Source organism: Pteropus alecto, unplaced genomic scaffold, assembly GCF_000325575.1.
Source record: "Pteropus alecto unplaced genomic scaffold, ASM32557v1 scaffold94, whole genome shotgun sequence".
NCBI lineage: Eukaryota > Metazoa > Chordata > Mammalia > Chiroptera > Pteropodidae > Pteropus > Pteropus alecto.
Genome location: NW_006437736.1, coordinates 4,170,806 through 4,195,633, shown reverse-complemented (window position 1 = coordinate 4,195,633; position 24,828 = coordinate 4,170,806). Strand labels below are relative to the sequence as shown.

The window sequence follows — 24,828 nt, the reverse complement described above, 5'->3', positions numbered from 1 at the left end:
GTATAGAAGTTTAGAGTTTTAGATCTTCCTGGTGAATTGAACCTTTTATTATTATGCATTTATCTTCCTTTTGTAATATTTTTTGCCTTAAAATTTACTTTATAGTAAAATTTATTTTACTACAGCCATGTCAGCTTTCTTTTTATTATTTTTCTGGCATATCATGTTCTAGATCCTTTCCTTTTTAATCTTTTGATGTCCTTATGTTCTAGGTATGTTTGAAGTAAACTTCATATGGCTAGATATTTTAAAAATTTACCAGAGAATTAGTTCATTTATGTATATTATGTTAATGGTATATTTGGATACTGATATATTTTCTTGACAACTTATTTTGTACTTTTAGTCTATCCAGTTTTTCATATGTTTCAGTTTTTTCTCTTTTTGCCTTTCGGATTAATGGAAGTTTTTTTTTTTTTTTTCTTACTGTCCCCCAACTTATTGAAAGTCAAGTACAGTATTTCTCATTTTTTATGTTTACTTCAGAAATTATGCATACTTAACAAAGTTCGAAAATAATCAATATCTTTATTCCCCTCCTGGGAAGAACAAGGACCTTAGTGCTTTTGTTGTGCCAAATTTTAATTCTGCTGCCATTTCTGGCTTTCACTAAAGCCTGTGTACAAAGTTTAAGGAAGCAGACATTTGAGTTTTATTATCTGTAGTAGCACCACGTACCTAAGGAAATACTTCATTTATTTCAGTTGGCTGTTCCATGTAATTGCCATTCTGCCTTTTCTGATATGCCGAAGAGGAATGCAGACCCCTTAGCGATGTGTGTATACGGTGCGCAATTCATAGTCTTTTTTACCTTTTTTGCCAGTGACTATCTTTATGTAATATTTCCTTTTGTTTTATTTTAAACAGAATGCCCATAATGCTACGTAGTTCAAACTGCGTTCTTACAGGGAAGACGCCCGCAGAGTTTGCCAAGCTGAATGAATGTCCTTTAGATCCAGGTGTGTGCGATTCCTTGGATTTGTACTCCACTTCTTTTTTTGTTTTTCTGTTGTTTAGCATTTTTCCACAAAACAATACCAGCCTGTCTGCTTTCTAGTGAATTTCGATAAAATGTTGTTTACAAACATCCAGAAATTTGGCTCCAACTTCATTCTATTAGACTTTATTTCTAAAAGATATACTGTTTCCTCTTTTATTTCAGGTTTAAAATTTCATTACTCCCAAGTTCTGATTTATTGCTATGGTTTGTCAGTCTTTTCTTTGTCTTTTGCTCAGTGGTTATGCTGTTTTAGTGTACTTAAAAATTCAAGAATGATCTCATAAACCTACTTGTGTAGCCGGTCTGAAAAGACTCATACATCTGATTTTTAGCTGTTTTAAATGCAGTAAAGGGGCAAAAAACAAGTCTTATGTTTAAATTATTAAAAATTATATTTTGGTACCTGTTTTTTAGGCAGTTTCCTTTATAAAGTTTCAGGCTTAGCACTTAACAGAAAGTTTTTTTTTAATTCCTTAACTCATGTTTCACATTGATTTAATTTACAGTTGCTTTAATCTTATTCTTTTAAAGTTGCATCGATGTAGAATCACAGAAGGTTTGGGAAAGAGATTAACAAAGAATGTGACTTGTAGATTACAACAAAATGTTGTATAAGTCAAATATATTGCCCTGCTTTTGCTTATGTTCGGAAGGTAAAATGAAGTCTCACTGTATTCTGAATTCTTTGCAAAAATATATATGATAATATTATGAGTTTTATTGAGCATATAGTATTATGGCCCAGTACTAAAACCTAGTCTTAGTCTACCATTATCACTGATTTGTTAAAAAAATTTCAGTTTATGTTGAAGATCGTCAGTTATTTTTCTGCTTAAGAAATCTGAAGACCATTTTATTTAACAAGTTCTTTTCATTAACCTCTTATATACGTCAGGTGCTAATGCATTTCCTGTTCTCAAGAGGTTTATTATCTTGTGCCTCATGTGTATAAAATCATATGCCGACACTGTCATCAATTCATAAAACAGTATCCGCAGTCCACTTTGAATTAAGTGATGGCCAGTGCTGTGAAGCACCAGAAGAGAACCTCTAAGTCAGGATGTTACTAAAACAGTGTTTGAAGAATAGGTAGTGAAGCTTCTCTTATTTCCTTGGACAGGTGGCTACTTCATCGTCAAAGGAGTAGAAAAAGTTATTCTTATCCAAGAGCAGCTGTCTAAGAACAGGATCATTGTGGAGGCTGACAGAAAAGGGACAGTTGGTGCTTCAGTTACCAGGTACAGAGAGCAGAGACGGTGTTCTTGAGAAATAGTGATAATGCCATTAATATCAGATGGCTATCTTTTGATATGGAAATACCCTGCTATTTCTCTGCATAATAGGCAGTGAAATATTTAAACTGTCTGTGTTCAATTTATTGTGTAAGCATAGAATATTGATTTAAAATTTTCTGTGATGAAAGTGTGAGACATTGTTTAAAAGGCCACTTGTTATTTCATTTATGTAGAATTTTATGTTAATAAACACTTCAGTTTTTCATGTTCCTTTTCCATTTTGACCATTTTTATATGTATTCCTAATTATTATTAGGAATTAGTGTTATTACTGATTGTTCCTATTGATATAATCAGAGACTATTTTATACTTAACATTTAATTAATTAATTTCATGGAATTAACATCTTTTTGTTAGTTTTTTAGACCAGCTTCTTTCATAGTGTACTCTCTTTTCTACAACAGCATTCCTTACGTTACATTTGTAACTTCTTTTCTCTGGTTTATTATCATACGTAATTTGAAATTTGGAGGTTAATGAGTTCTGGGAATAAAAAAAATTGTGACATAGGCAAGATGTCAGTATGTAATAGAGTTTTTCTTCTGACAACCTATAATGATCTGCTTAACTCAGTCTTTGCATTTTTCTTTCTGATGGAGAGGCAACTAACAATAATGGTCATTTATTGAGCAGTTACTAGGATCTAGGCTGGATACTAGGTGCTTTACATAGGTAGTTTGTCGGCTGAATCCTCCAGGGTAAGTGGCATTATCTCCCTTTTACAGCTGAGTAACAGGCCTTGAGGGCAGGTCACATCGTCCATCAGAGGTAGCCAGCATTTGAACCCGGATCTAATAATCCTACAACACAGATTTTCCCACTGTTGGCAGCTGTTGGAGCCAGAGCACTCAAGCTTTGAATCCCAAAGTTTTTGTGTATTAGCTGTGAGGCACTTGGGTGAATGTTATGTAGCTTCTCTGAGCTTCGGTTTTCTCGTGTGTGATTCAGAGACAACACTTCAGAGTAAGTGTTAGTATGTAGGATATTAGAGCTTATTTAAGTAGATTGGGTAACAGTATAGGTGATCAGTGTGCGTTACTGTTTATGTTTGATGAAAGCTTAGAAATGTTTTTAAATTCATTAGGAATTTTATTGCTAATAGTGATATCAATAGAAGATTGCCTTTGACTTCACTGTATACCAAAACTATAAGTATGTTTTATTGGATTATTGGCATACAAATTCATTTCTTTATAGTTTTCTCATGATGCAGGCTCATTTCGAAGAGGTTTTTCTCTTTAAATGCATAAAATTAATTATCAATATATGCCTCACACTGGATCCAAGCAGTTCGGGTGAAATCAAAATGAAGTAGGTCAAAATGAATTGGTGATTGTCACTCATTCACTCATGAAACTTCCATCACAATCTCAAGCTAAAGAAACATTCATAGTCTTTTAAAATGTTCAAGGAGGTGGCAAGGGCAGGAGAAGGGTTATGCATCTTTAAAAGGCAACTATTAGAAAGGACTTACTGATTGTTACTGATCAGCTGAACCTTATTGATTGACGAACATTGCTATTGCATGTTACTTACTTGAAACTTAAGTAGGGATGCAGTTTAACCAATTTGTGTTTCCTTTTAGCTCTACCCATGAGAAAAAAAGCAGAACCAATATGGCTGTGAAACAAGGAAGATTTTATTTGAGGCATAATACTTTGTCAGAGGATATACCCATTGTAATTATATTTAAGGTAAGGCTACAGGTATCTACAGAAAGTTATAAAGAATTCTTTCTCTGGTTTATTTTCATATGTAATTAGAAATTTGAAGCATAAGGGATTCTAAGAATAGAAAGATTTATGGCATAGTTGAGTTGTCAGTCATGTAATCTATTTTAAGTTGAAAGCTAGTAAGACCAGAGTTCAGATATTTTTAAAAATAGTAACCTATTTTTTAATAGATGATAAAAGTTGTAAAGGTCCAAAGGATGTATATAGTGATAAATAAGCCTCCCACACACCTATACCTAACCGCATAGTTCTCCTACCCAAAGATTCAACTTCCTACTAGTTTCTTGTGTGTTTTTCTAGAGCTGGTCTGTGCATATACAAGCACATGTGTATATAGTAGGGTTTTATTGTTTTATTTTTTACTTATATACATTGTATATCTTTTCACACTTATCTTTTTTCTTTTTGTAACATGTCTTTGAGATAGTGTTATATTAGTTCATACAGAGCTACTACATTCTTTTTGACAAACCATTTCATTTAAGGATGTACTTTTATTTAATCATTCCCCCATTACTAGAAATTTATATTTCTGGCTGATACAAAATTGCTGTAATGCATGTTACACATGGGCAAGGATATCTGTAGGCTAACTTCCTAGTAGTGGAATTTCCCAGGTCAAAGAGTATGGACCAAGTTCAATGTTCTCTTTTATGGAGTTCTGGATTCTGGCGAGTTTTTACATAAACACAAATCTTCAACCTACAACTAATTTTTTTTCAGCTTGTTCGTGAATTATTGGCTTAGAACCCAAAAGACATTTTCTCAAAGAAATAATGTTCAATGTTATCATCTTCTCAGATAACGGTGTAATGACCCATTTAATGTGCTCTGAGACTTAAATATTATTCCCATCTATGAACAGTTAAATTATGATATTAGTTATTAAACAAAACAAAAATAGTTGATCCTCAGCATTCACAGATTCTGTATTTTCCAGTTCTCCTACTTGATAAAATTTATTTCTAACTGCAAATCAATATTCGTGTTGCTTTTACAATTATTCATGGACATGCATAGGTACAGAGCAGTACAAAATTTGAGCCACCAAAACAGGCACATTCCCAGCTGAGGTCAAACAGGGCAACACTCTGCCTTGTCATCTCAGCTCTCATACTGTAAACAAGTGCCCTTTTTTGCGGTCTATTTAGTGCCATGTTTTTTGCAGTTTTGTGCCTTTTGTTGGTGATTTTGTGATTTAAAATGACCCCGAAACGTAGTGCTGATCTAATATTCCTAAGCGCAAGATGCGCTTGTGGAGAAAATGCGTTTGTTAGGTAAGGTTTGTTCAGGTATGAATTACACAGTGCTGGTGGTTGTGAATCAGCTCTCTCTAATATATTACAAGACAATATATTGAGACTTTTTACATATATATGTGTGTGTGTGTGTGTGTGTGTGTGTAAAACAAGAACCTAACTGTTTTCCTTAGGATCAATGTTTCAGTATTCATTAATTTGGTTTGTCAGACACTTCGTAGAAGGTGGATAATGATAATCAACTGTATATGGGTATTAAATGAATCTTAATGACTAGGTTGATTGAAATAAAGAACTCAGATTATCTGAGGAAATACTGAAGAGATTCTGATCATTTCTCATCATTTAGTTACATTTCAGAGTTAAATATTTCTGTTCAACAGTCATTATGATAGTGGAAATATTTTGGGGGTTGCAGTCAAACAGGAAGAGATCCTCTAAAGTGGAATTAACTAAACTGGTTAAAAAGGAAGACATTTGGATATAAGCCTCGGAGGAGTAAACAAGTAGGAGTTGAACTGTCCTGTTAAAGTTGTAACCAGGTGACAGTACAGGAATCAGGGGGAAATAGACCCCCTCACGTAAGAGTGGTGTTGGGGGGTAGGGAGTACGCCCTTTGTTCATAGGTATTGAATGGATGTTGCCGAGTCAGGTTCTTTAACTCAGGAAATAGCCACATTTTAAATGCAATTATGTGAAGGAGGTTATAGGAAAAAAAATTTTATGTTTAGTATAGCTTAATGTGCTTTTGAGTTCTCTAAATGAGGTGGTGCCATTTTTCTTTTTATGATGATTACCATTATATGGGGAAGGGGGGGCAGAGAGAATCCTTAAATACACTTTTGATTACCTTTCTTCAGGGTTTATATTTTTTAAGCACAGAAGTAATTTTGACTTTCCTTGTAGAGATCCCACAGTACCCATGTGGTGTCTTGTATACATAGTGGAGTTTAGTAAAGAAAATTATATCTAAGTATGTAGAATTATATGTCCAGCAGAGGGCAGTATGCTCCCATGCATCAAACGGAATGTGCTCAAAGTTGTTGGTTGGTTGAAGATGCACAGGACAGCGTTCCTTAGACCAGAAATTATAAATTAATTATAATACATATAATCCTTTTTTTTACAGTAGAGAAGAAAGTACACTTCTAGACGTGGAAGTGGGCCTGAGCAAAAGAAGCGTGGCTCAAAAAAAAAAAAAAGCCATGTAATCTTATATCACACAAAAAATATGTCACTAGACACATTCGTTAAAATCAGAAAACCTTTATTAACTGCTTTTTTGGGGGTTAGGTGACAAAAGTTTGATAAGACAGTTTTTTCTGTAAAATGTGTTTAATATTTATGTTGTATACATGTATATAGCTGACTCAAATTCTTTTTATAATGGGCTATTAATTACAATGTGCAGTTTTATGTAATCAGTAGTTGAGATTTCAAAACTTCTCCCTTTCTGATTACAAAACAGTCTTTGCCTTGTAAAAATTTAGAAAGCCACCGAAAAGTATAACTACATTTTCAGATATATTTTTCCAGACCTTTTTTCCTTTGCTTTTGTAATATACACATCATTTTTATTTTTTCACTTAACAATGAATTATGAATAGTTTTCCATGTCTATAAATATGAATCTACATCGTTTCTTTTAGTAGTTATTATTTAGAAATTGCATGTGTGTGATGTAACCTATTTAATCAATTTTCTAGAGTGAGACATTTAGGTGCCATTTTTTCCCCCAAGTTTTCACTCCTAATGCACAGCCCTGGGTGTCCTTACACATACATGTTTGTGCATGTTGCTGATTATTTTGTGAGACTTACTTCCTGGGACTGGAATTACATCTTTTAAAAATCTGGTATATGTTGCCACATTTTTCTCCTGAAATGTATCCATTACTTTCTAATCAGCATTGTATAAGAATTAAAGTAAATATTTTTAAATTTCCAGTTCTAACTTTTCAGTTTAAATATTCAGTTCAAATTTCAGTCACTTTTTTGGGTCTCCCACTATAGGGATGTTTTAATAATTTGATGGAAACTTACTTGATAACTACTATTTAGACTTTTTATCTGGGAGCTAGCATAGAGTATTGGATAGCTTAGAATCAGACAGATTTAGGTTGAAATCCAGCTTCTCCACTTATTAGCTATATGGCCTTGGGCGCGTTTCCCAATTTCCTTGAGTCTTGGATAATTCATCTAAAAAGTGAGAATTTCACGTAAGAGAGTAGTTGTGAAGAGCAAATGGTATTTTTTTTTTTGAAAAGTGAGACTACTTGGAAAGAGTATGCTCTTTTTCTTTCCTTAATTCTCCTTACACATTTAATGTCAGAAGCCCAGGAAAATAAACTGGGATACCAGAAAAGTCACATCATTTCTCTTTTTGTGTTGTGTGGCCCTAACACTATCCTTGACAGTCATTAGGACTTGATAGTTGTTGATTGTAACCAACAATTGGCTAAAAGTGACAGAAACAGCAGGATTTCCAGAGTCCATGCTGAGTTTGAATATGACGAATAAAGCTTTCAAGACCTAGATCAGCTTTATTTATGGACTCGAATCACTACAAAGGTTCTCCTGCCCATGAATCTCCCCCACTTTATATTTTGTATTCCCAAGTATTCAGCAGTTGTGCTATGATGGCATCTGCAGTCTGAAAGTTTTTGCGGAGATCAGATTTCAAGGGTGCTGGGCATTGTTTCTTGGAAGCCATCTTATGTCGAAATTTTTGATCTTTAAAGAAAAAAAATTACAAAGTTAAAGAGGGCCATCACAGTTCTTTTATTATCTGTTAGGACTGCTTTTGATAATAAGTTGACTTCTGTCTACTTTAAAGGAAAATAAGACATTTCTGAATATTAGATGTTTTAGGAAGTTTTCCCCTTTCTCTCTTTCACATAATATATTTCAACATGTCACCATTATCCTGTGTATCGTTCTCTTCTGCTCATTAGTATTCTTTCTGTCTTTAAAAGTCACACTTTTAGTCACACTTAGTGGATATTCAAGGAAGACTTCATGCTATTTTTTTTAAAGAACGCGTCTCCTTATTTTGATCTTATTGCTGATTGCTAGACTAGGTGACTTTCTGCTGAAATGTATTGTCTCTGCTATTTTTTCTTAAGGTTATTATATAGCATTCACTTTTGACTTAAATTAGTTGGGTGAAATGATTTCAGATATCTAGAGTACAAAGAGCTCCGTATAAAGCTAGTTTTCAGATGTCTAAATTATGTCTGTAAAGCAAAATGGTTGGGCATTTTGCTATCGTTTCCATAGCAATATGTCATTTATTTGTAGCTGTGACTTCTAATGGCTAAATAGTCATAATAAAGTCAGTTCAGTCTTTGGAGCTAGAGCGCTTTTGATGATGACCTGACTTAGTTATAACCCTTATTTCGGTGTATTTCAGATATAGGAAGAGTTCAGTCCTTTTAGAGGAAAGCTTTGCCACTGATCATTCTCTCTGCACATATGGTGTCATTTACCTTGTGCTTGCGTATCTTTGCTTCATAGCTTAGAAATATCTGGAGGGAGGACCTAAGCAGTCTCTTTGGATCCATTTTAGGCCACTCGAGAATTTCATGCAATTACAAAATTACTGCTTAGATTGAGCATCAGGGCAACTTGAGGGGGCAATCCATAGGTTAAATGAGGATGAGCTTTTATTAATAGACAATCAAGTCTGTAGTCTTTTCCAGTTGGAGATGACTGAAGTAAAAATTAATTATTAAAATAATCTAGATGTCCTTTAATTCAGATGATTTAAAGGTTAACATGTCTAAAGAAACAGGGCTGATCCGTAAAGCTACCGTCATTTTAGCTTTAGAATTCTATTTCTATCTCAATGAGAAAGACTGTTTCCTGCTATACCACTTTGCATGCTTCATTTGGTATCTGTCCCACATAGATTTTTTTTAGTGTTTGGGCTTTCCTCTGAAAATTGAAGTCAATTTGTCACAAAGTTTTATGTCAAAGATTTTAAATATAAAATTATATGCAAATTAGTTGCCTTAGTATTGTTTCTTTTATATTTTGATTGCATTGAAACTCATATAACACTATTTGGAGAGGTTGACAGGTAAAAATTAACTTACATTCTAATTAGCTTTTCACAGAGAAATATTCTTTTCTGATATTTGTGACCAGCTACTTGCAGACCTAGGAAAAAGTGTAGATGGTTCTACATACATGCCATCACCATCAGAGTGGATGCAACTCAGTGTGCTTAATTGAAAGATAATCTAGTTTTCTTTCCTTCATTTAAAAATTAGGACTGATAATTTTTTAGGATGACTTTCCTTTAGTCCTTAAAAGGCTACGTGTTTTAATAAACGTGTGTAATATTTAAATAGTGGAGTTTATGTCTAGTGTCCATTTTAATAAATGTGTCATGTCAATTGAGATAAAAATATGCAAAAACTAAGTACAAAAAAGAGATTCGTATCCTGAGAACTTCTTTGTTCACTAAACAGAACAGTTTTGAACAAAACAAGTTATACACTTAAATTTTTTTTTCAAGTTTAAATAGTGAATTTAATTCCAGAAGTGCTAAGTAACAAATTATAGCACAGTTCCTGTTGGTGAAGGGTTTGAGTGTTGCTTGACTGTGTGGTCCTGGCTCAGAGTCTTTCATGAGTCAGGATGTCAGCCAGGGCTGCAGTCATCTGAAGGCCGGCTTGGAGCTACAAGGTCTGCTTCCATGATGGCTCACCCTCATGGCAGTGGCTCTTGGTAAGAGACCATAGTTCCTCACCCTTGGCCCTTTCCATAGAGTGCCTCAGTGTTCTTATGATGTGGATGCTGGCTTCCCCAAGAAGCACACTGTTGAAATAGAAAAAGCAGGAAGCTAATGTAGAATTGTAGAATTTTGAGCTGCAAGGGACCCGACTGTGTCCTCTTGTTATAGAAATTAAACAACTGAGGTGGAAGAAGTGACTGACGGTAGTGGTTTTAGGGTCTGTTGTGGACATCATGTTAGGATGGACACCTCAGAGAGGTGCCCTTTCCATTTACTCAGGGCAAAATTCTCGAAGGAACTTGGGATTCAATTTAACCTTTCTCTCTCTCTCTCTCTCTCTCCTGTGTGGAGAACTGAGAACCAGAGCATCAAAGCCTAACGAGACAATTATCCCTGGTTCTGTTTTCTCCGCATAGCTAAAGGAAGAATTTTAATGCAATCATAACTTTTCCCCTAACTTCTAAGAAGCAGATTATTTCTCTGCCAAGTGAGGGTTAGTGCGATTATGCTCTATTTCTTGGTATGGCAGAATTCCAGGCAAATGTGTGAAGGAGCGAGCCTTAGCACCATATGGAATCTACAAAGACCTGCATTGCCGGCTGCCACCTTGAAACACTTAAGATAAGTGGGTTTCTTAAAACTGTTAAGTGTGTTCTTAGTTTTTAAAAGATCTCTTTTAAAACCTGCATAAAGTATAGCTTGATATCTCTAGAATAGTGGTGAGGTAAAACATCCCTTAGGAAAAATTCTTTTAGCTTGAATGTGAATGATTCAACAGTTCTCAGAAAAATTAATCTTTTGACAAATCTAATTGGGGTTCTGTTTATTTTCACCAGTACACATTTACCGATTTACTGCTCTCTGGCTGTTTTGTTTGTTTCTTTTTTTTTTTTTTCCAGTTTGCCTTTGGAATTGTCACCAGTGTCTCCATTATACCTCGCTGCTTCCTTTTTCATGATGAAACTCATAGGAAATTTATAAATTTGAGAAGATAGTTCACATGTAAAAAGTGCTTGAGAATGTTTGTTTTCCTCTTCCTAATCAAAATTTCTGTTTCAGGTTCTTCTGCAGCTTGGGCTATGGCTGCCAATGCCAGATGGCACCGTTTCTGAGAAAAGAGCGAGCTTTTGCTTAGAAGTAATACCCACAAACAATGCCAAATTAGCATAAGCAAATGTCAGTGAGTTAACACAAAGCCAACACTTTTTTTTTCTATCTTTTCTTTCCTTCCTAGGCCATGGGTGTTGAGAGTGACCAGGAAATTGTACAGATGATTGGAACAGAGGAGCACGTGATGGCTGCATTCGGGCCCAGTTTGGAAGAGTGCCAGAAAGCTCAGATTTTCACACAGATGCAGGTGTGTCTTTTCATGCCCTTTGCTATGAAAGGGTATTGCACATTTAATTCTGCCCATTGATAATGTATCGGATGTAATGACTTTGGGGTATAGGTTTGAAAAGAGCGTTGGAGAGATGGGAAGAATGGCAGAGAAGCTTCTGTGACTCATTTTTGTAGGGATTGGAGGGTGGAGTGTGCCTGGATAAATCATCAGCCTGCAACGTCTAACTTAGAAGGAGGTATGTGGCCAGGAGGCTTTTTTCTGATATAATAGCAAGTACTCTCTTTTTCCTTATTTGCCTGAATGATATATATATTTTAAAACTACAGGAACTCTAGTGTAGGTTTTTTTTTTCATGCATTTCTTCTTTTTACTCCCTACTTCTGATGGCTCTGGCATCCAGTTGTATGTGGTCTCTGTTCCTTTTCCTGAATTCCCGGTGTATTAGCAAGAGAACCACTGCAGAGTCTCCACTGACCCGCTCAGGCACTCCCAGTTGGAACCTGGAGATTTAGTGCAAGACTCAAAGATGAAAATAGGGAGCTATATGTATATGCGTAAGATATATAACAGCCTTACTTAGAGTTTTTAGTCCCACATTTGTAAAATGTTTTGCTAAGTGGAAATCAGTGATGACATTCTTCATAGCCATCATGGGAGGTGGGGATTCCCTACTGTAGAAGCACAATAGAGTTCTTATTTATCCATATGTGCATTGTCTGTTCTGTGGGTTACTTACAATAAGGTATAAATTCCAGGCCACTCTTTTCTTGTCACCTAGGATGCTTGTAGAAATAGCATTTTCCCACTTATATCCGTCAGTGTGTGTTCTGAAAAATCAGACCTGTCTTGATATTTTCATGCACCGAGCTAAACATGTGAGAAGGTTATTGTCATATGCAAGTTTATATATAATTTCACAGCACAAGTCAGTAGGGATTATTCTCATCACTGCCTTCCTCTTTTTCTGCAGTTAATTAATAGTTGACCGTAGTTACTGGGTAGGCAGCATCAGGGAAAGCCGTTTGGATTTAGGAGATTCTATTTTTGGTCTTTACTGAAAGTAAAATATTTGGGGAGCATGAATCTTGGTACACACTGAAATTATATTGTCCAGGGGTTCTGAGAACATAAAGAGAAAAATGTTAAGAAATACCCAGGAATTGGCTTGATTTAGGGAGACACTCTATCCTTTAAAGCTGTATAATGCCCTGGAAGAGCAATTTACCTGAATGATACCCTAGTGGATTCAGTGAAATTTGTTATTCATTTTGTTACAAACATCGTCATCTCTGGTCACATTACCCTTGCACCATGAAGCTCTTTGAGCAGTGGCTAAACAGTGGGTTGGAAAAATCACTTCATTTATTTCTTTTAAATAGGTACTCACAGAAGATTTTAGCTCACTGAATTAGAGATGTTCAGTTAAAAGATGAGGAGAATATACAATTAGTTAATGTAAGAAAGACAAATATTCAGACCATGAGAAAAACAAACAGGAAGTTTGGTTTAAACTCTGCATGCTGGATTAAAGCATAGATTAATTATTCACAACTAATAAAAGGTTGCGGAGGCCCACATAATCCAAAATGATAAGCTCAACATATATTATGAGTTAGGGCAAGGTGAATGAATATTTTGTGTTTTTTTAAAGGAAAATGTAGCAAATACACTTATATAATAGAACTTTTGACGACATGGCATTTTAGTGAGTTGCTTGAAACCAGTGTTTTGTTTTTAATGCCTTCCTTTTTAGTCCCTCCTCATTTCTTCTGCTAACAAAGGCTTTTTGCCGTATGTTGGTCATGTGCCTTTTATGTCTTCATTGCCAAGGGCCTGCTCTGTAGAGAAGAAATCCTTTATTACCATTTTGGGAGGATAGAGTATACTAGGGGTGACATCTCGGCTTATTATGAACAGGCTGGGCTCTTACACTGTGAAACCCTGACACATTATTAGGTTTTTTAAGCCAAAGGTCACTTTCTGCTACATCTGATGGGATACCAGGTTTCCCTGTGTTCCTCTCTTTCTTCCTTTAAGAAGTGGAGAATCTCTAGCCTCTTTCCCAAGGAAACTAGAAGACCAAAATTCAACGAAGACAGCTTTCTCTATAACCAGGGTCCTTGTCTTTTTTGCTTCTAGTGTTATGTATGGGTAGGTGCTTAATAAAATCTCTCGTATGAGGTCATTAAACATAATTATAACATATTCTGGGTTTTTTTTTATAGGCATTAAAATATATAGGGAACAAAGTAAGAAGGCAAAGAATGTGGGGAGGTGGACCAAAGAAAACCAAGATAGAAGAAGCAAGAGAGCTCCTGGCTTCCACCATTCTGACCCACGTCCCAGTGAGTAACATCTTCACCGCTGTGAATGATGGAGATTGTGGAGTCTGTGCATTTCTGTTAAAAAAATGTCGAATACTAGCTTGCACTATTTTAGTCTAGTTCCTTAAGAAAAAAGAGAATCTCAAAGAGGACTAGACTGCACCACTGGAAATAATCTTCCATTGTCAATAGTTTATTTGTACTCGAAGAACATGTCATCATCATGTTTTTATTTTCTCATGGTTCATCTCTCGATCTAAAATTATAGTTTTTTATATTCATACATATGTTAATGCTGCTACTAGATTTCATGGCTTCAAAGGATAGAGATGGTGTCTTAGATGTTTGTTTGTTTTTTTTAAATTGAAGTATATTTGACATACTGCTTTATATTAGTTTCAGGCGTACAACATAATGATTTGATATTTGCATATATTACAAAATGGTAACCGTAGTAAATCTAGATAATATCCATCACCATACATAGTTGCACATTTTTTTCTTGTGATGAGAATTTTTCAAATCTAATCTCTTAGCAACTTTCAGATATGCAATCTAGTATTATTAACTATAGTCGCCATGCTGTACAGTACATCCTAGTGACTTATTTCGTTTATAACTGGAAGTTTGTACCTTTGACTCCCTTGTCTTAGATGTTTTTAAATAAGTTAAAACAAGTTTACAGTGCCTTGCCCCTATGGATACTTTTCTTTTATTGTGATAGAATATACATAACAGAATTTACCATTTTTAAGTGTATAGTTTTGTGGTATGAAGTACATTCTCACTGTGGTGTTACTACAATAGATACTTTTTAATATACTGGATGAGTTCATGTCTTAGACCTTGAATTTTAGAGTTTACATTATTAAGTCTCCTTCACTTACAGCGAAGATGCTCAGGTCCAGACAAGGTAAATGATTAGTCTTGTCACCCAGTTGGTTAGTGGTCAGAAAGTGAGCTAGAACCCACCTTCTGACCCTTGAACCAGTGCTTAATATTTAGTTTTTATTAACTTATCATTAAACAGATCGGCCATGTTGGTAAGAGTCATCTTTCCCCCATTTCCATTTAGTATGTATGCTATACTTTCTACATTACAGAATTATTTGGTAGCCTATCTTGTTAACCAAGTAGTCTGGTTTATGATGAGCCACAATGTGTACTCTTCGTGAATGATCTAATTCAGGGGCTGCAAGCTCACTTTCAGGGGCTGATTATAAATAATGGGAACTCGAGGGATCTGTGGAAGTGGACAGCGATCACCTAAACACATTCTGATTCGATTGTCTTTTTTCAAAACATCTTGTTAGCCAAATAAAACCTCTGATTCTGCCCTTTCGCTGCCATTTATTTGTGTGTCCTTGATCTAATTCCAAGAATTAGAAAAGTCTTAATGTTAAAGCTGGGTCTGAACTGAATTTTAAACTTGGGTGATTGGAAAAACAGTTTAAAACTCAAGACGCCAAAAATAAGTAATGGAAACAATAAGGGCTCTGGAGCCAGCGAGTCAAGGGTTCAAATCCTGGTTTCTTACTTCCTGGCTGATAGACTTTGGGCAAATCTTAACTTTTCTAAGCTTCCGTTTTCTCACCTGTGCAATGAAACTAATACCACTTCATCCCAGGGTTGTTGGGATGATGCAGCGAAACGATGCACGTGAAGCTGCATGGTTTCCCAGCTCTCCTTCGTGGCCGCAGACTTTCTCTTAGAGGCCTCACTTAATCTTTGTGTAACTATAGAGAACTTTTGGTCCATTAAAGAGCCTTAGCTCATAGAATGCTGGCTATACTGACATGTATTTATTTAAGTCGATAAAGCTGCACATTGGCACTTGAATGTGATTGCAATGGGCCTAAACCACCATTTTTAAAGTTTTGTTGTACATAATCCTGTGAGGTGTAAAGTCAAAATAGGTAAACTAGAAAAAGACCTTCATTTTCCAGAATGGTTTAGGACGAGATTTAACTAAGTATAATATTAGAGACGATTTTAGGTGATACAGGGACATTTTAATTTAAATAATTATGTACTTGTTAGAAGAAATGCAACTAGCACATCAAATCCATTTTTATGGTATTTGGGATCTCGCGGTATTGTATAGAATGAAACTTACTTAAAAATAAGTTTAAAAATTGAACAAAAGTATTAAGTTAATAATGGAAGCGTTAAGATATGGCAGTAATCATGGTGGTGGAACTCGAACGACTTGAATTTGGGGAGCAGTGGTTTGGATGTGTCCTCACAGAGGGGGAAAGGTGGGCGGGACACTCAGCATTCCCCAGCACTTGTGCTGGAGGGTGACCTGCAGGGGCTTTGGCTCGGCACCCTGACCAGGCAGTCCTCAGAGACATGGTTCTTAAAGGGCATTTTTCAGACTAGTTATCATCAGCATCACCTGGGAACTTAACTAGAAATTCTTGAGCTCTACCTCAGACCTACTGAACCGACATTCTGTGGGTGGGGCCCAGCAATCTATTTAACAAGCCCTCCAGTGATTCTGATCCACACTAAAGTTTGGAAACCACTGCTTTAAGTCTCCCTAAGATGCCCTCTCTTTTCTCAAGGTTAATATTAAAAGGACTCTAGAGTTTTGTCGACAGCAGTTCTATTTCAGTGTTCCAGGCTCAGTTGGTAGGTCTTCTGTCTCTCCCTCTTTCAGATAATCCACAGGTTAACATCCCACAAAGGACTATCTGAACTATTGGCATTGTACTAGAAAGTGATGTCAGCCAGTAGTTTAGAAGGTTCTTCTACTAATTAACTCATTTGTTCAATTTAGACCTAGGTTTTTTGCTTACTTTTCAGCATATCGTAGTCAAAAGGTGGGGAGAATGAGTTAGGGTTGCTGATGTTCTTTTAAATCATTATCTGTCATAACGATAAACTCTGTAGGTTCTCATTGAGATTTTACTCAATGATTAAGGAAAGTAAAGCATATCTTATGGGTCTTCTATAGAAAAATCCATAAAATATTCTTTAAAATTGGATGGAGCTTAGCTCACACACTCAGAACTCACTATTTTGGATGTAGATACAGGATTTACCTCATTTCTTAAGGTTTTTGTCTCCCCAAGCAAACCAGTACAATTATTTAATCAGTTCTGATTTAACTTACTGATTGGGCCAGATTCATTCATATGGATTTCAGGATTTGTACTAGAGAAGATTGAATAGAACATTTGTGGTGGGTTCATTCATCAGTCCATTCATTCATCCAGTAGATATCTGAGTGCCAGATAACGTTTTGGTACTATTCCTGGTGTCTGTTGCTGCAAAACATGTTCAAAACTTAATGGCTTAAGATACTGCTTATTGCTCTCTTGATTCTGTGGTTCAACTGGGCTGAACAGTCAGGGAAAGGGTTTCTTATCTTGAGTCTCATGAAGTCACGACAGACAGCAGCTGATGCTGGAGTCATTCGTAGGCTCTACTGGGCTGGACATCCAAGATGGTTTCTTCACTCATATCTCTGGCTCCCCAGTGCTTTTCCATTCCCAGCAGAGTGTCCTGGACTTTCCACATAGCACTTCAGGATTCTAAGAGAAAAGAAGTGGAAACTGCTAGTTTACAGGCCAACACAGAGGGAGTGATGGATTCCATCTCCTAATGAAGGAGAGACGTGAAACATATATAGAGAGGGAAGGAGTTGATGGTGGTCATCTTTGAAGAAAAGCTACCCTAGCTACTGAGTACAGATGAAAGTCATCATCTCATCTCTCAGAAAGTTTATAGACTAGTTAGATTTCTTGGACTAGAGAGAATCATAACAATTAATTATTTTCTTATTTAAATTTTATAACATTGGTTCTTTTCTTGAGGTACCTTAAATTTTAACGTGCATTATCTCAACAATTTTCTCTAATTTCTGATTACAGGTTAAAGAATTCAATTTCCGAGCCAAGTGTATCTATACTGCAGTGATGGTGCGAAGAGTAATTCTGGCCCAAGGAGATAATAAAGTTGATGACAGAGACTATTATGGTAACAAGCGATTGGAATTGGCAGGACAGGTGATTAAATTATTTTATGTGGGGGAAATCCTATTTTCTTTAATAAAAATTAATTTGGTTTTGATTTTAGATAGAAGGAAGAAACAGTTGTATACAGATTGTATATATTTGAAGTATAAATATTTCACACGTGACTTACTCTCTCTTAAGAATTTCTTTAACTATGAAAACTATCTTAATTCTTTAAATATGTTACTAGTATGTTATCTATATTATATCTTTTGTTGAGATGTTTATCTTCCTTCTATGTAATGTAAGTGAAATAAATCATTACTTATGACTTTAAGTAATATCATTTATTCAGTTAACAAATATTTTAAAGCTCTTATCATATGCCAGGCAGAGTCATAGGAACTGTGTGTACAGGGGGAATAAAACAGACAAACATCCCTTTTCTCTTAGTCCTTATAGTCTAGTGAGAGAGATAGACAATAAACAAACAAACAGTTCCCTTACTTTTTTGGTGACATAGAAGAAGTGAGTTAGTGAAGACGTCTCTAATCTCATTTTAAGTCTCAGGTGATAAATTATATCTTATTTTGAGAATACATACACCTTTCAGCTGGGTAGCAAATATCTAAAAGTCTTTGAAACTTCATGTTTTAGTATTTAAATCAGAAAGTGCTTTTAAATCAAAGAGCTAGAATATAGACCTGGCCACTTTTGATATTTTCTCTTTATCTGGATTTAAAGAAGTCCTTTGGTGTGGTAGTGTAGTCTCTGTTGATGTCCTGCTTAGGGCTCACTAAGTTTTTAAATCTGTAAATTTATGTCTTTCGCTAAATTTGAGAAATTTTCGGACTTTAATTCTTCAGCTATCATTTTTCTCCTTTGGACTCAACTTATACAGTTAGATCCTTTGATATTGAGGCTCTGTTACTTTTCAATTTTACTTTATTCTTCAGATTGCATACTTTGATTAGTCTGCTTTCACATTTTCTTCTTATGTCAGTTCTAATATGCTGTTACACTTATCTAGTTAATTTTTTAGTTTAGATATTGTATCTTTTAATTCTAGAAATTTTACTTGGGTATTTTTTATACTTTCTGTTTTTTTACTGAGACTTCTTATTTGTTTATTCATCACAATCATATTTTCATTTAAGTTCTTGAATTTTAATAACTGCTTTAGAATCTTGGTCTGCTAATTCTAACATGTCAGTCTTTTTTTTTTTTTTTTTTTAAGCCTACAACAGCTGATATTCCAAGGTGGTCTCCCATCTAAGTACTAACCAGGCCTGACCCTGCTGAGCTTCTGAGAACATGTCAGTCATTTTAAGATCAGCCTATTGATTTGCTTTTCTCTTGAGTATGGGTCTTGTTTTCTTGTTCCTTCAAATGTCTCATAATCTTGGATTGTATTCAAATGGACATTGTGGATGATGAGTTGTAGAAACTCTAGATTCTGTTTTATTCCTTTAGAGTGTTCTGGTTTTTGTTTTAAGGCAGTTAACGTGGCTATAAACCTCTGAATCCTGTCTTTTTACCAAAAGCTGAAACATTCTGTTTAGTTCTTTCGCTCATAGCCAGGCTGTAAGATATTCCATTTGCCATTCTCATGGTTATTTGGCTTACCAATTTAAACAAGTATTTTTAGTTTTTTAAAAAACAATGTTATAATTTCAAATAAATAATAAAATTAATAATAAAATTAAACATAAAATAGCAGATATTAAAATAAAATCATAATACACAGTAAAAATTCTTTTAAAAATAACATATTAACATAGTAAAAAGAATTTGAAACAATACCAAGAAAGTTTACAGTGGAAATTAGTCTTTCTTCCACCTCTGACCTGCCTTCCCACCTAACCCAGTTCCCTAGTTCCTCTCCCCAGTAACAGTCACTTTTCCCTCCTTCTCCTCCATCCTTCCAGAGATATCTTACGCATATACAAATATCTTTATTAACTGGTACTGTTGGAAACTCTTGGCTTGCAGACATTCAGGCCTACGTGTGAATTTATGCTGTTTTGTGGGCCTTCTTTGAGGTTCTTTGTCAGGGGCAAGTTTGGAGTCAGATTTTGCAATTTTAGAAGAAATCTTATAAAGGAGCAATTTGTCCTCAGTATGAAACAGATATTCAAAGCAGTATGTCTGTCTGTGAATTCCTAAGCATTCACTATGAGGTTAGGTGAGGCCCAGGTCCACTTCCCAGGAGCATCCCTCAGTGGGCCTGAGCTTCAGATGTGGATTTTGAGGTTTCTAAAGCATGAACTCTTACTCGGATCCCAGTATTAAAACAGATAAAAGTTGGTCCTCTCTGGTTGAGACAGGATGGAAAGGCTTGTTTCTCTGCCTACTTGTCCTTCCCCTGAAACCCCTCCGTGGCAATCATAAACACAGTTGACTGCTCTATAGAACGAAATGTAAGCTCCAGCAAGGCTGGCAGGGTCCTTGATGATCTTGCCCTGAGCACATTTTCAGCCTGCCGTCATACCAAGGCAAGCCACTTATGTCTTCCCAAACACACCGTGATGCTCTTTCATCCTTCCATGCCTTTGAGTTATGCCTAAGTTGCCCCTCCTTCATCTCCCCTTCACCCTCTCCCTAATGAGGAGCTCCCACTCATTTGTTATTCTCTGAGTCACCCTCCCTGAAACCGTCTGTGAACCCCCGGAGTAGTTAGTTGCTCTGTCTTCCAGATGCCAAGAGCACTCAGGTCTTCATTTGCTGAGTTAGTGTGTAATTCTTTATCTCCATGCTTCTTCCCCATTTAGACGGTAAGGCTCACTGAGGGCAGGAACCATTTCTATTCACCTCTCTGTCCCCAGATAAAGTACTCTGCAACGGAGATACAGTGGTGACCGGGATTTTATGAGGCACCTGTTCTCAAGAGTGCATTTTGGTAGGAGGGACAGACAATGCACAAGTAAGCTGTTAATAAATGTGATAATATCAGTAGTCATAGTGTATAAAGAAAACCAAAAGTAGCCTGTTAGAGAGTTGGGGTGTTTGTGGGGATAGGGTGTTAGGACGGTGAGGAAAGATCTCTTTGAAAAAGCAATATATTTTAAGCTGAGTCTTCAGGCATCCCAGATAAGACTCGAGTGAGGAGAAGCCAGTCTTATGCAACCTTGGGAACTGTGTTCCAGCAGAAACCCGAGCAAGCGCATGCATCCCCAGGCAGTTCTGGTGCTGGAGGAGCTAGAAGAGGATCAGTGTGTCTGGAGTGCGTGGTGTGGGGGTGCTGAGAGATGACATCGGAGGAGTAACCTGCAGGTCATGGAAGGGGTTCGGATTTAGTTTTACATGCAGTGGAAAACCACTGGAGAGTTTTGATCAGGGAAGTTACACAACCTGGTTTTCAGTTTAGAAAGATCTGATTTGGAGATAAACAGGCCAGGAATGGACCAGTTAGGAGGCTATGGCAGTATTTTGGGTGACAGATGATGGTAATTGGAATGATAACAGCAGTTACTACCACAACTAAAAATATAAAAACTAGAATTAAAAAATTATAACAATTTTATATTTGGGGGAAAAGTTAAAGTCTACATACTTGGGAAGTTCTGTTTGCTTAATGGCTGATGCTAGCAGGTGGGTTTTTGGCTGCCTTCAGAATGAGCACAGTTCAGGGCATTATGGGTGTCCCCACCATCATCAGTCCCAATTTTATAGTTTTTTAATTGGAAAAAATCATGCTGTTAAATGATTCCATCAAAAAAAAAATGTCGGTTTAGAGCAGTAAGGAATGGAGTTGGGAGAGGGGAGAGGAGAAACAATCCTATTGCTTAAAAATTAAAAAGAGGGTTCCCATGTGCAAGAAAACATCACTCTCTGAACAATGTAAAGACATAAAAGGCATTGTGTTGGCAAAATGGTGTAAAAACAATAGCTGCTAATTTCACACCCCATGGGACAAGGGAGCATAAATGTGCTCCAGCTTTAGATAACAGCTGTACCCACTGGCCAAGCTGGTCCACAGAGCTTTCTCTCAGTCTTGCTGCCACCTGAGGGCTGGCAGGCCAGCCGCCAGTAGAGGTGTTAGCAAAACCTACCGGTTTCAGGCTTAATCTTTTCACCTACCTTTTCTTTTTCAGTAATGTGTTCATTATTTGCCGAGTATTACTCTATTCTTTGTCCGCAAATTTTTTGTTTCTAATGCAGCTTGCTTTGTATGGGTGAGATATGGAACGGCACCAAAATCCGGCACCCTGGAAAGCCAGGGATTTCTACCCTGTGACAAAAGAATGCCGTCTTGACTTCAGAGATTGCCTAATCCCAGCTGTTCTGATAATGTAATTAAGGCTGCCTAATGTCTTTAATTTTGCAACCAGTTTGTGTGAAAAGGAGAATTTGGCACTCTGAAGGCTTAAACACTAAATAGCAATCTCAAGACGCCTAATTAGAATTCTCTGACATTAAGCTAATTGGTGAAACTGTATTTCAGCAGCTTAACTTCTTTATTAATTTTTTTTAGCATTTTCATTGAAAATCAATTGATGAGCTGTCAGCATTTTTTCCTTAAATATAACATGCTCTTTAATGCTCCTGTCTTAAGCAGGCTGAAAGGCCTCATACTAGGGGTGCGAGGTATTGAATATTATCACCAGCATTCCATCCCTTTTAATCATTTCACTCTTGACTTAAATAATGAGGCTTATTATGTGACTTGGCCTTGTAGTGTCTCGCTGCTCTTTGAACTGGAGAACATTATTTCTCTTAAATCGAAAATTTAGGGGTGGAGAAATGTATTGATGAGGCAGGAGTTCTGTTGAGTGTGCGCTTACTTTTTACTTGTTTAGTACCAGGGGCGTTTCCTTGTGTTTGAATCGGGGTGGTGGGGGGAGGGGGGTTACAATAGATTCAGCTGGGATCCAAAAAAATCTTTGTCATAATTTGAGACACAAAAGTCTAAGTGTAAGAGACTAATTAAAATAGAGCTGAGCTTTTGTGGTTTAGGTTAAGGGCATTTGCTTCTGTTCAGGATGCTTATTCAAGTTCCTTTTGCCAGTTTCCACAGGAAGTTACTGAAATGGGCTTCTTCATCCCTCTCACCCTGCTGCACCTGCTTTCATTCCCATAGTCTTTCTTTCCATGAGCGAAGCTGCTGGGTCTGAGTGGAAGAAAGGATTAAGCTCTCAGAGGAGGAAGTTTTCTTTTTAAAACACTTCTGACATGGTAAATTCAAGTCAGGATCCTGGCTTCCTATCTGCAAAGTTGATTTTAGTAGAAGAGTAGAAGGACAAGTCTAACTTATGGGGGAAAAGCATCACATTCCACTAAGGAAGTTCTTTGTTCAGTAGCGGCCAGAAGGGAAGACTCATTTCCTTTGAATGTCTTCATTTAGAGTCCAAAAACAACCCGTGGGTAACAAACATTCAAGAATATAGTCAGTGTGGAATCTGGAAAATCTTTAGCTTACAAAATTTCACTGAATTTTGAGAATTTTTCTTAAAATAGTGTATATATAATACTCTCCCCAATATTACTTTAATGTTTTGTTAGATAACTTAGATCACAAATATACCAAACTTTTTTCTTCTTCTATAAAGGAAATAAAATACAAAAGAAAAAAATGAACACAATTAATTTTGCAGGGGACTTTAAGTACTTATAATATTATATTTGATCATTGAAGAAATATGCCTGCTATTTACTTATAATAAGCAACCTACTTAGTTTTGCGAACTTTATATGGTGGTCTGGTTATCTATTGCTGCATTGCATGCTGTCCCAAAACAGTGGCTTAAAACAACAACCGTTGTATTATATCTGACAATTTTGTGGGTCAGGAATTCAGGCAGGACTCCTCTATCTGATTCTTCTATTTCACATGGTGTGTTGATTGTGGACATCGTTCTGCTGGAGGTTGATGGGGACAGCTGGGCCTATCTAGGACCTGACCTTTCCAGTGTTGTGGCCTCACAGTGGCCTAGGACTCCAAGTGTTTCTCATGAGCAAGACAATCTGCATGGCCTTAATGACCTAGTCTTAAAGTCACAGCTTCACTCGCTTTACTTTATTGGACAAAGCAGTCAGAACCTCTGTCCGGATTTGAGGCAATGGGGAGATATGGGCCACAACTCAATGTGTAGTTTAAGGGGTCGGCCAGAAATTTGGGCAAAGTATGTATATGTAATTTGGGAGTTTTCTTCCTGTGGTTCTCTCCTTTCTGTGAATTCCTCTCACTTTCCAGCTACTGTAGTGCCTCTGATCTTTTTCCTCTGGCTTCAGTAAAACTGTGGGTCTCTCTTTGAGTTTTCACTTCCCAATGTAGTTTGGACCCTTCTTGCCAATGTTTCCTATCCTTCGTTGAAAAACTTTCAAAATAGGAAATGCACTCAGTGCCACTCACTTTTTATAAGTGTCAGCTTTCCTCCCATTTCTGCCTGCTTTTGGATGCTCTTCAGTACCTTCAAATAGTTTTAACATTTGTCCAGAGCATATTATTATCAGCAGGTGAGTCCCATCCCATAGGAGCTACTCCACCAGTTCTGGAAACGACCATCCTAGTCTGTGTTTATGATTTTCCTATTTCATCCTATCGATTTATTTTCCATGGTTATACTGTTTTAGATGTGTCACTATGGTTTAATATCATTTCACTTTTTTTACATAATTTTTAACATTAAAAATAAAAATGTTACACATATATAAGTTGTAAAGGGTACAAATAAAATCAACACTCTCAAATCCATTACCCAGCTTATGTAATTCTTAACAATCGGCCGTTATTAACAAAATTCCATTTACCAATATACATCTTCCTTACTCCGTTCTTATTCCCCCACTATCTTGAATTCGTATACTTATTATTTTCTTTTTTAGTACATCATTTAATTTTAAAATATTTTATTACAATGTAAATCTTGCTTTTTTGAGTTTTATAAAAACAGATTCATACTATATACATTTTTCTGCAACTTTTTTCTTCAATCAGCTTTGTTTTGAGATTCATCTATATTGGTGCATGTCACTGAGATTCACTTTTTTTTAATTATATTCCATTGTGTAAAGATATGATATATATAATAAATATTAGATATTAGATCAAGGCCTTTATATGATTTCCCTTTAAAAAAATATTGACATTCTTTTTCATATCTTCTGGCAAGAGTATCTACAAATAGGATTGCCTAGCCATGGAGTCATCTTCATCTTAACAGGAGAATGTC

General features: G+C 36.1%; 1 protein-coding gene across 1 annotated transcript in view; it reads left to right on the top strand.

Moving 5' to 3' along the window:
- Positions 1-24,828, top strand: part of POLR3B (RNA polymerase III subunit B) — a 102,702-nt gene that overhangs the window by 12,605 nt on the left and 65,269 nt on the right. The window contains exons 7-12 of the mRNA XM_006914518.3: positions 868-959; positions 2,121-2,238; positions 3,882-3,990; positions 11,263-11,385; positions 13,596-13,715; positions 17,573-17,707. Of these exons, the coding sequence (XP_006914580.1) occupies positions 868-959; positions 2,121-2,238; positions 3,882-3,990; positions 11,263-11,385; positions 13,596-13,715; positions 17,573-17,707 (697 nt within the window). The remainder of the gene's footprint in view (positions 1-867; positions 960-2,120; positions 2,239-3,881; positions 3,991-11,262; positions 11,386-13,595; positions 13,716-17,572; positions 17,708-24,828) is intronic.